The sequence below is a fragment of the Rhizopus delemar genome, genomic scaffold, assembly GCF_000149305.1.
Source record: "Rhizopus delemar RA 99-880 supercont3.17 genomic scaffold, whole genome shotgun sequence".
Classification (NCBI taxonomy): domain Eukaryota; kingdom Fungi; phylum Mucoromycota; class Mucoromycetes; order Mucorales; family Rhizopodaceae; genus Rhizopus; species Rhizopus delemar.
The window spans coordinates 370,503-381,697 of record NW_027137843.1 but is presented as its reverse complement, the minus strand read 5'-3'; the positions used below and the strand labels follow the sequence as shown (position 1 = coordinate 381,697).

Here is an 11,195-nt window from a genome sequence, read left to right as displayed (position 1 = left end):
ATGTGGAAAACAGGCAGATGGAATATGCTGTTAATAATATTAGTGAGTATAAGATGAGGTTTGACGAAAATATAATAGAAAGCAAAGCTTTTAGTAAAAAGATTGGGATATTATTAATGAAGCTTATGACAAAGAATAACTTTATAATTAAAGCTTAATGGAACATGCATGCAATGCTCTTTTCATATCACTAAATGAAATGCCTATTTTTATTGTATAGAAATTTGCTTTCCAATTTAAATCCTGCTTCAATAGACTGAAGTTCATGAAAAGTATACATTTTCTAAAGATATTACTTTTTCTTCTTTGTTCAAGGAATGGTATAAATTACTGATCTAACAACCTTTTTAGGGAATATATTAATGCCTCTACTTCTTGGTTTTTAGTGATATAAACACATATGGCAAAGGGCTTTTATTAGCTAATAAACTCCAACCCATTATGTTTAGTTTGTGAATTCTTGATAATCTGTATTTATAGCTGAGATGCACAGCAAGAAGAAGCTTAAAGGTCTATACTAAGATGCAAAAGCCATTTCGAACATTATAAATCATAAAAAAAGCATTGACCTTTGCTATATAAACAGAGTTTATTTTTCTTTATGTGTTTGCAAATTTGAAATATAAATAGTTATAAGAAGATCGGCTAACTAAGCTAAGCTACATGAGAAATTAGTAAAACTGGATGCTGTCATTTTGATTTCCGGTTAGACTGAAAAGAAGTACATGTGAAAATGAAAGCAAAGAAAGTGATTGATTGTTGTATACGCATCATCATTTAAATATTATTTTATCCTACTTGATAGAATATTAGATTGATAGCAGGATGCATACAACATGTAATGAAATTCATCATTTGTCTACAAAAATAATACATACAATCTAGCTTTTAAACCTAGATTGTCTCAAAATATTCCAGCCGTCTTATTTTATGCTAACATACTATAACATACAATCAAATAGTTCATTAATCATTTTCTGCTTAAAAAAGAAGTATTATTTTTATCATAATAATCGAAAATCATTGTGGATAGAACAAGTTATGGTGTGTCTTAATTATTAGTGGTAATGATCAAACCACACACATATCTTCAAAGCAAAGTAGCAATAACAAAGCAAATCGTTGTATGTTACCATTATTTGGGGTGGTTGATAAACGAACGTTGTTCAATCTCCGTTCCTTTTTCTTTTTTTTCTCGTGTTTGATGGTCTACACAGTTGGTATTTTGACAGGTAAAATAAAGTGGAAAAAGAAAACTGCTCAGACTTATTCGACAAACTAACACGTAAATTGTCTGTAGTAAGCGATACTGCTTCTAAAGAGCCATTACTTGACAAGAGTGGTCCTGTTATAAAAGAGATTCTTACAAGACAAGAAAACTATGCTATCGTAAAGGACTGGATTGTACCTGACGAAATTCACGACATTCAAAAAACTGTCGAAACCTGGGCTGACACAGTCGGTCTTGACCTTATCTTATTGACAGGAGGCACTGGTTTTTCGAAAAGAGATAGGACGCCAGAAGTAACTTTTTCCCTGAAGAAAAATGATGATTATGCATATTAATTTTGACCTAGGCGATAGAGCCATTATTAACTCGAAAAACACCTGGCATAACACATCTCTTACTATCTTCATCGATTTCAATCACTTCATTTGCTGCCTTGTCCCGTCCAGTTACAGGTATCAGGAATAAGACGATCATCATCACTCTTCCAGGCAGTCCAAAGGCATGTAAAGAAAACATGGATGCTATCATAAAGATATTGCCTCACGCTTTGGACTTACTCTCAGATCAACACTCGGAAACTGTCAAGGAAACGCATGCTCAAATCCAAGGACACCAGTGCACACATCATGAGAGTGAAGAAAACTTGACAGGTCAATCTGCTCCTTTGGATGCACCAGGTAAAGGGGACGGTGGAAAAGATTTAGTGTTTTTTAATAACAAGTTCACAGTGTCAAGAAAAGCCCGTAGTTCTCCTTATCCCTTAATCTCTGTTGGAGACGCGCAAGATTTGGTTGATCAACATACCAAGCAACTTAATGTGATCAATATGCCAGTTTCTCAGTTTTTGGCTTCTGGTTATGTCCTGGCAGAAGATGTGCAGTCCATTGAACCTGTACCTGGATACCGGGCATCCATTGTAGATGGCTATGCTGTTTATGGTAAGCGAGGGCGATATACTAATTTCTCTTAAAAGTAAATAACACTTACTATGCAGCTGAGGACGGACCGGGAGTTTATGCAGTTGAATCTGTTGCGTTGGCAGAACAGCAAGAGACTGCTACTTCTTTAAGCAAGGGTAAAGTTGCCTATGTGGCTACAGGAGGAATGATTCCGGATGGAGCTGATGCTGTTGTTATGGTTGAAGACACCAAACTGATCAAAGCCTCTGATGATGGCAAACAAGAGCTCCTCGTCCAAATTTTATCACATGCTTCCAAAGGCCAAAATATTAGAGAGATAGGATCTGACTGTGGAGTTGGTGAAAAAGTAGGTATGAAGGGACAAAAGGTTGGGCCCAGTGAGGTAGCACTGCTAGCCTCAGTAGGCGTACGACATGTCAAGGTATATCGAAAGCCTCTGGTCGGTGTACTTTCTTCTGGAAATGAAGTATTGGAACATATACATACAGACAGCCTAAAACCTGGCCAAATCAGAGATACCAATCGACTCTCTTTGTTGGCCGCTGTCCGAAATGCAGGCTTTGAAGCCACAGATTTGGGCATTGTAAGCGATAATGTAGATGATATACATGAGGCTCTTGAGGAAGCATTATCAAGAGTAGATGTACTCATCACAACTGGTGGTGTCTCTATGGGAAAGGCAGACTTGATGAAACCTATATTAGAGCAAAAACTGGATGCAAGTATTCGCTTTGGAAGAGTCTTTATGAAACCTGGGTAAAGTATAGGAGGGGAATAAGGAGAAGTTTGTGCCTCTTTTGTTATTAAAAGGTGACTTTTATAGAAAACCTACGACTTTTGCCACTGTGCCTTGTGGCAAAAATTCAAAGTTGGTATTTGCATTACCTGGAAATCCTGTTTCTGCCACAGTAACATTTTTCCTATTTGTTCTTCCCGCTTTGCGTAAGATGAGTGGTGTAGATAGATCAAGAAATGTGATCGTTCCTGTGCAGGTAAGAATTAACCCTTTCTTTATTGAACTTTATAAACTCTGTTTTTATAGTTGGATTGTGATATAAAATTGGATACCAGACCAGAATTTCATCGAGTACATGTAAAAGCAGACATGACAGGATTGATTGCTCAAACAACCGGGAACCAAATAAGTAGTAGAATGATGAGTATGGCCGAGGCTAATGGATTACTACAATTACCTCCAAAGAATACAGAATTATCAAAATTGCAAAAGGGGGCAACAGTTCCATGTATGCTTATAGGACAACTTGATTCATATTGATTATAGGAGGGGAGGGGGGCATATCAAGGGACCTAGAAAATAAGATAATAAATGACGATAATGAGAACAAAGAAAATATCATAAATCTGTGCTACTGCCTTTTATGCATAAACGAGCAAAAGATTGGGTTGTATTACATTTTCTTTTTTCGCTCTCTTTTGCATAAAGAATAAAAACAATCTTAATTTGCCGCCTTTTGACAACCGTACTCCTTCTCCTGATTCATCTTTTCATATATATTTAATGACTTTTTTATACCCTTCCCTTACTTCTGTCTCCTAGGATGCACTTGGGGATAAATAATGGGAAAGCCTCCTGGTTATACATTAGTCCTTTTTTGATCTTTTACAGCTTATTTCGATCGTTTGTTCCCAGAAATTTTCTCCCTAATTTTCTTTGTTTAAATATAAATTATCTAGTGAGTTTGACAAGGTTAGTCAAAGTAACTTTTTCTCTTCTTTTGTACTTTAATGATTCAAAAGCTTACACTTCTTCAAGTATTATCACAACCTATTGTGTCCATATCATTTTTATTTAGTCTTACAAGCTTGATATTCTTTTTCTTTTATTCAATCAAAAATGGCTTTGCAAAGACAGATAAACAAATCAGTTGGTTACTTACGTTTGCTAGCAGCCTAGTCTGTACTGTGGTCTCAATTCCTCATTTTACGTCCTTCTGGAAGTCAGGTTGGGATATGAACTTGTTGTCTGTGGATTCCAACTTTCATACTGCTTTAATATGTTTCTTTATATCCTATCTCATATTGGATTTAACGCTTGGATCCATCTACTACCGCCATCGTATCACAGTATTGACTGGATGGGTTCACCATCTACTGTATATTTGTATACTTTTCTGGTTGCTCAAGTCACGCTCTTCGTCTTTCTTTAGCGCGAGCTGTTTATTAGAACTTCCTACGCTTTTGCTTGCCTTGGGTTCATTCAGAGACCACTGGAGATGTGACCTGCTGTTTGCGACTACTTTTTTTGTGCTTCGTCTTGTGTTTCATGCACATATGATCATTGCTCTTAAGCAGCGTCATAGATTGGAGGCGCTTTGGATGGTTGCTGTGGCTATATTCCCTCTTCATTTGTATTGGTTTTATGGTACGTGTTAACACATTTACTCAATTCTCACATTATTCTAACCTGTAATTTGCATAGGCATCCTTTGCCAATTATTTAAAAGGTACTCCATCTTTTACAAGTCAAAAACAGATGGTGTCTCAAATGCTGTTGTTCATGCAAGGAAATCTAAACATAATTTCATGGAAAGGATTTGTACTTTATAAAAAAAAACTACATATTTTAAACTACTACAAAATTAACAAGTTCGCCCTTTTTGGCCAAGATTCTTTTTCTAATTGTTTTTTCTGCAAGCCATTTTTGTCCTGCTTCTGATTCCCTCACTCTTTTTTCAATTTCGTTTATATCATTTGATATTTCTTTAGGAATCGTGAGATTCAGCCTTGTCTTTCCATTAATCTGTTTATATAAAAGTCAGTAAAAAACACACGCGTAGGCAAATTCGTAAAAGAGCGAACCTGAATAACACATGTGAGGTCATCCTTTTCTAAGGCTTCAGCATGAAATGATGGCCAAGCTTGTTGAAACACGCTATTTTCTTGATTTCCTACATATTCCCAGCATTCTTCACTTGTGGAAGGCACCATGGGAGCCATCATTTTTACAAGAGATTGAACTGCATGGCCATAGACGGGTAAACTTGTGGTGATTGGGCTTGCAGAGATAGAATTGGAAAGTTTGATTAAATCAGAAATAACTGTATTAAATGAATAGGTGGTAGACATGTTGTCTGTCACTTGTTTGATCGTCTGGTTTGTTATCCTATACAATTCCTTTTCTTCTTTAGACATATCTTTGATCAAAGGCAGAGGTTCTGTAATCTTTGGCGTGGATTGCGATAATTTTAAAACTTTAGCAAGCCATCTTTGCATACCCACAATACTTGTATCATCCCATTCTAAAACTTCTGAAGGTGGAGCTTTATAAAGAATATGGAGACGGGTAGGATCCACGCCACATTCCTCTGTTACAGCCTACGAATCAATATAAGTAATTTGATAGTGAAATAATAAATAATGACTTACCACTGGATCGACACCATTGTATTTGCTTTTAGACATTTTTTCAAAGGTGATAACAGGGGTTTCTCCTGTCTCAATAATCTTTGGGTTTAATTGATCTTTGAATTATCAATTAGTTGACAAGGGATTCTTTCTGTTTTTTTGTTTTACCTGATGCGTCTACCTCCTCTGGTTTTAAAAATCGTAATGTTTTAGGGTCCTTGAATGTACGTCCATGCACCATCCCCTGAAGGATAAATTAGTTGATGGTCTTGTATTCTTTTTTTACCAATTGTTACCTGAGTAAGCAAGATATTAAAAGGCTCTCCATTTCCAGGCTTTGTCTCAGGCGATTGCTGATAAGCACCTTGTTTTAGTAAAACCTTGGAGATAAACCTAGAATAAAGAAGATGGAGGATAGCATGCTCAACCCCTCCAATATATGTATCTACAGGTAACAAAGCAGATGCTTTGGCTGGATCAAAGGGTCTAATAAAGAATGTTATTTTTTTTTTTGGGAATAAAATAATCCTATCTGAGACTTACAAGGATGTATTCTTTGGATCTGTGTATCTCATAAAGTACCAAGATGAATCAACAAATGTATCCATAGTATCTGTTTCACGCTTAGCAGGCCCTTGACATCTAATCATATATGAGAAACGTACTATCTTTTCATAATTTATATAAAACATACTTTGGACATTTACAATTAACCCAGTCCTTTTTACGAGCAAGAGGTGAGTGACCCTTTCCGGAAAACTCGACATCTAATGGAAGGCTCACAGGAAGATCCTCCTTAGGTACAGGAACTACATTACATGCAGGGCAATGAATGATAGGGATAGGTGCACCCCAATACCGTTGTCTTGACAACAGCCAATCTCTCAAGCGAAACTACGTAAATCCTGCATTAATTTCTTTTTGTTCGTTCATCTTTATTTTCTCACCTGTGTCGCAGGACGACCCACACCCATTTTTTGTGCTTCTTTTAAGATTGCCTTAGCAGCCTCCTTTGATTTCAAACCTTTATAGGGTCCTGATAACTCTGTTAAAATGCCTTCGGAAGTAAAAGGCGTGCTCTTGTCCAATGGCTCATCCACAGGCTTAATGCAGGGTTCGACAACATATCGAATGTCTTGAACAACCTTATTCACTTGACAAAATTCAAAATCACGTTTATCGTGTGCAGGAACACCCATGACAGCTCCAGTACCATAATCCGATAACACATAAGGTGCAACATAAACAGGTATGTCTTCTTTGGTAAAAGGGTTCTGTGCATACATGCCAGTGAAAACACCCTTTTTGCTTTCCTCAGCAGCGTCCATATTTTGCTTTTTCTTTAAACCTTCTACAAACTCCAAAACATTCTCTGCGTGTTCTGCTGGTAAGATTCTTTAAGGGAAGGGGGAAAAGAAAAGTCAAATGGATGCATTGTTGCCAATGTTCTGTTTCTTACTCTTTTTTAATCAAAGGATGCTCTGGGGCAAGAACCAGATATTGTACACCAAAGATTGTGTCAGGTCTACTTGTAAATACTTTGATAGGTTCCATGGAATTGGTTGATGTCTAATAAACAAATGTGTTAGAATCAATAAATCATATCCGCATTGTTTTATTACAATATTAAATAGGAGTTCTGTTCCTTTTGATTTTCCAATCCAATTACGCTGCATCTGTTTAACTCGTTCAGGCCAATTCTCTAATCTATCAATGTCTTTTAAAAGATCCTATCAAATTTAATTATTAGATGAAGAACACTACCATAAAGCATGTACCAACCTCTGCGAGATCTGTTACTTTAAAGAACCATTGTTTCAATTTTTTTCTTTCAACTAGAGCACCCGAGCGCCATGATTTTCCTTCGGGATCAACTTGTTCATTCGCGAGCACTGTTTGATCCACAGGATCCCAATTGACGACAGCCTCCTTTTGATACGCTAATCCTGCATTATAAAGCTCGAGAAAAATATATTGTGTCCATCGATAATATTCCGGATCACATGTTGTTACTTCCTACAGAAAAGGAGTTCAGTAGACAAAATCTTGATTGTATTTTGCTGAACTGAACCTTTGACCAGTCAAAATCAATACACAACTTTGACATCTGCTCCTTCATTACTGCAATGTTCTTTTTTGTCCACTCTGCAGGATGTATACCTCGTTCGATCGCTGCATTTTCAGCAGGCAAACCAAAAGCGTCCCAACCCATAGGGTGCAAGACGTTGTAACCTTTCATTCTACGAAATCGCTGAATGGTATCACTAATGGCATAGACTCGAACATGTCCCATGTGAAGCATACCACTGGGGTACGGGAACATGGAAAGAGTGTAATAGTTGGGTCGTGTGGGATCCATCGGGACAGGTTCAGTTGATTGCCAACGTGCCTTCCACTTGTTTTCTATGGCTGTAAAATTGACAGGTGACTTTTTAGTTTGTGAAGCATAAGATCGGGATAATGTGGTGACTCTGTTCGTTTTATTGATCGTCCTCAAGGCAAGTTGACATGTCAGAAATGTCATTTTTTTATGTTTCAACAAAAAAAATAATCGACAAAAAATATTTATGGCCCTGGCATTGAAGGGTTTGTTGCACCGCAAATCTCCGCACACCATTGTAAAAAGGAGTTTACTCTGCTTTCCTATTGATGCCGTGGTTTATTTGAAATATTTTGTAAGTAAAAAGAAAGTTACGTTGTATAGCATCATCCTCAACTCTCTCTCTCTCTCTCTCTTCTTTGGTGGATGATTGGCAATTCTAAAAACAATTGATATAGTAGACAACAAAAATTTACTTTATTACAATTTTTTTTTTAGTTGGCAGAGCCAAAGTATTCCAAGGAGCCCTTAGGGTCAGGCTTGATTGTCTTTTCACCCTTTGTCCAGTTGGCAGGACATACTTCACCGTGTTCATCAGTGAACTTGATGGCTTCAATCACTCTCAAAGTTTCATCAACAGAGCGGCCAATAGGTAAATCATGAATGTTAGCAATACGAAGAGTACCCTTAGGGTCAATAACAAACAAACCACGAAGAGCCAATCCTTCTTCAGGGATCAAGACTACACAAATACAATTTAGAGCTGTCATTTTTTATGCCTTTTTTCTTGTGATACATACCATTGTAGTCTGTAGAAATTTCCTTTTTAATATCAGATACTATAGTAAAATAATCTAGTTAGGCGCGCGTTTTCCTACCTCTATCATAGTTTGACACTTACCAAGAGGAATATTGATCGAACCGAGACCACCTTGCTTTCTGGGAACATTGGTCCAGGCTGTTATCATGTTAAATTAGAAGCCTTCTTCATAAAATTTTTTTTTTTTTTTTTACCCAAGTGAGAGTGAACGTTGCTGTCAAAAAAAAAGTCAGTTTATCTTATACAACTATAAAATCCAAACACTTACTCTACACTAATACCAACAACTTCAGCATTGAGCTTACGGAATTCCTCGATACGATCACTGAAGGCCAAAAGTTCAGTGGGACAAACAAAGGTGAAATCGGCAGGGTAAAAGACCATGACGAGAAACTTTCCCTTAAAGTCGGTTGAAGAAAGTTCCTTGAACTCTCCATCCACAAGCGATTGTGCCTTCCACTGAGGAGCAGGATCTACAAGTAAATTGAGTAAAAAAAAAAAGTGTAATGTTAAACTCTATATATTACGTTGAACTGTAGCACGCTTTTGTTCAAAGGCGTTAGTAGATAAGAAACGTGATCCGGTACTAGCAAAAGCTTTGCGAGCGATAGGTGATATAGAAGCAGGACGAGCAGCGGTTTTAAGTGCACTGACAACAGGGCGAGCAATGACACGAGAAAGCATGTTTGAAAACTAGAAAAAAAAAAAAAAAAAAAAAAAAAAAAAGATAACCTTCACCCTGGCCACACCATTTTAATATGCTTTTGGCATGAATTTTAAAATGCCGCTGTTTCTAGATACTTCAATCCATCGATTTTAGTAGGTATAAAACAAGGGTCAATAGGTAGTTATAAAAAGATTAATTATATTACTAGTTATCTGAGGTATGTATCTGTAGTTATCAGATATATCTCAAGCAAAAAAAAAATAACTTCATTTGTTTTATAGCACTAAAGGGATGCTACACAGGGTTTCTGCTACTAAATGCGTCTGTCTCAGAAAAAAAAAAGCAAGTATCAAACAATTGATATTTGTTAGCCATTTTATTTGAATCAAGAACTGGTTTTTGTTTTCTTTTCATTCAATTAATTTTGAATGTAAGCTGTATTCGGATATTATGCAGCAACTGAGGAAAGTTATCCCGTTTGTTTGAATGTGGATAAGGTATTTGAGGTATTGGCTTTCCCAAGAACTTGCAAAGCTTTTCCCATCCATCCCCTAACTCCATAATTAGCAAATTCTCAGGTTTCACCACCTTTTTGATGTGTTCAATATGATTAACAAACTTTTGAATCAGCTCTTCCCTTCTTTCTACCAAGCCCTCTCCTCCTAGCTCTCCATCACGGACCACAGTGCGTGCCATTTTTCTGGCTCGTAGTACCTGCTGAGGCCATTTCGAATCTACTCCAGGCCATTCATGGATTGTTTTGGATACTGAATTAAACCAGTCATCAGGGTCACGAATAGTCAATATGACTTTTGCATTAGGACACAATGGGTATAGCCTGTCAAAAAAGGCAGAGGTTGGCCAGTCCACAGCAGCATTATAGCCTTGATAAGCACGCTCCCAATCTACTGGTTGATCAGGATGCTTATAAGCATTCTCAAATATTTCTGGAACTTGTTCAGGATCCAAAATAACGTTTTCCATATGATGTGTACTATATCTGCACAATGTAAACGAAAAGAATTATATTTACTTTGTATTTGTACCCTAAATAATTCAGTGCGTCACGTAAACTCTTAGTTCCTGTTCGGCCATAACCAGCACCAATAATTTGTAAATTGACCATGATAAATAAGAGTAAAATAGCCTTTACGTTTAAATTTTTAGGGTTTATATATACAAAAGAATCAATGCCTAATTTGAGCGCATAATGTCTAGTAGTCAGATCAATGAAAATGAGTGGAAGCTAAAAAACCACCTTGGCGATCACGGGCAAAAAAAAAGATAAGAAAAGAAGAAAGAAGGAGACAAACGAGTATTACTAATAAGAGAAGGAGGATAGCCAATCGAGGAATCTTTACCCTAATTGAAATGGCAGTGAAAGCTAGCCCTTATCATGGAACAGGTAATTAAATTCATAAAGTATAGTGTATATGACAGGCTATCGAATAAACCATGAAGAAACAGGGTGAGAGGAACATGGTATTCTGGTTGGTAGTTTGTTAAAGGGGAGAAATAGAGAATCTTGAGCTGTTTCTGGCATTTACGAGCAATGATGCATATCGAGGCATTTTATTGCATGTTGTTTTGTGAACATCTGGGTAGGACACCTTGGACAATGTACTCGTTTTCCACCTGGTAGCCAGCCAAGACCTCAGAGCATGAATCAATTCCTTTCAGTTCTTGTCTTTGGTAGCCAGAGGTGATTTGGAATGCTTATACCAATATGAATGACCGTCAGAGCGACGTATATGAGATAATAGGCAGGTAAGCAGAACATCGTCAGGTACAGTTAGTGAACATAACGGGAATTGGGCTTGTATTGTATAAGTGTGTTCTTGCGTTGGAGATAGTTTAGAGATGCAACATCT

The 11,195-nt window shown here is 37.0% G+C and overlaps 4 protein-coding genes across 4 annotated transcripts; 1 reads left to right on the top strand and 3 right to left on the bottom strand.

Moving 5' to 3' along the window:
• Window positions 1-1,204: 1,204 nt before the first annotated feature.
• Window positions 1,205-3,427, top strand: RO3G_15725 (uncharacterized protein; the record flags this gene model as incomplete). Its single annotated transcript, XM_067670309.1, has 7 exons — window positions 1,205-1,232; window positions 1,301-1,524; window positions 1,578-1,908; window positions 1,960-2,169; window positions 2,226-2,907; window positions 2,975-3,143; window positions 3,194-3,427. 7 exons carry the CDS (start codon window positions 1,205-1,207, stop codon window positions 3,425-3,427), a joined length of 1,878 nt encoding a protein of 625 aa, XP_067526410.1.
• Window positions 3,428-4,735: 1,308 nt separating this feature from the next.
• On the bottom strand, window positions 4,736-7,840 carry RO3G_15724 (leucyl-tRNA synthetase; the record flags this gene model as incomplete). The annotated part of the gene is made up of 11 exons (XM_067670308.1): window positions 4,736-4,912; window positions 4,972-5,487; window positions 5,539-5,633; window positions 5,804-6,003; window positions 6,061-6,159; window positions 6,212-6,411; window positions 6,465-6,912; window positions 6,977-7,086; window positions 7,140-7,247; window positions 7,318-7,533; window positions 7,640-7,840. 11 exons carry the CDS (start codon window positions 7,838-7,840, stop codon window positions 4,736-4,738), a joined length of 2,370 nt encoding a protein of 789 aa, XP_067526409.1.
• A 491-nt stretch (window positions 7,841-8,331) lies between these two features.
• Window positions 8,332-9,341, bottom strand: RO3G_15723 (uncharacterized protein; the record flags this gene model as incomplete). Its single annotated transcript, XM_067670307.1, has 6 exons — window positions 8,332-8,579; window positions 8,638-8,676; window positions 8,739-8,795; window positions 8,852-8,871; window positions 8,926-9,130; window positions 9,185-9,341. The coding sequence occupies 6 exons, from the start codon at window positions 9,339-9,341 to the stop codon at window positions 8,332-8,334; spliced, it is 726 nt and encodes a 241-aa protein (XP_067526408.1).
• Window positions 9,342-9,738: 397 nt separating this feature from the next.
• Window positions 9,739-10,450, bottom strand: RO3G_15722 (uncharacterized protein; the record flags this gene model as incomplete). Its single annotated transcript, XM_067670306.1, has 2 exons — window positions 9,739-10,324; window positions 10,371-10,450. 2 exons carry the CDS (start codon window positions 10,448-10,450, stop codon window positions 9,739-9,741), a joined length of 666 nt encoding a protein of 221 aa, XP_067526407.1.
• Window positions 10,451-11,195: the final 745 nt, after the last annotated feature.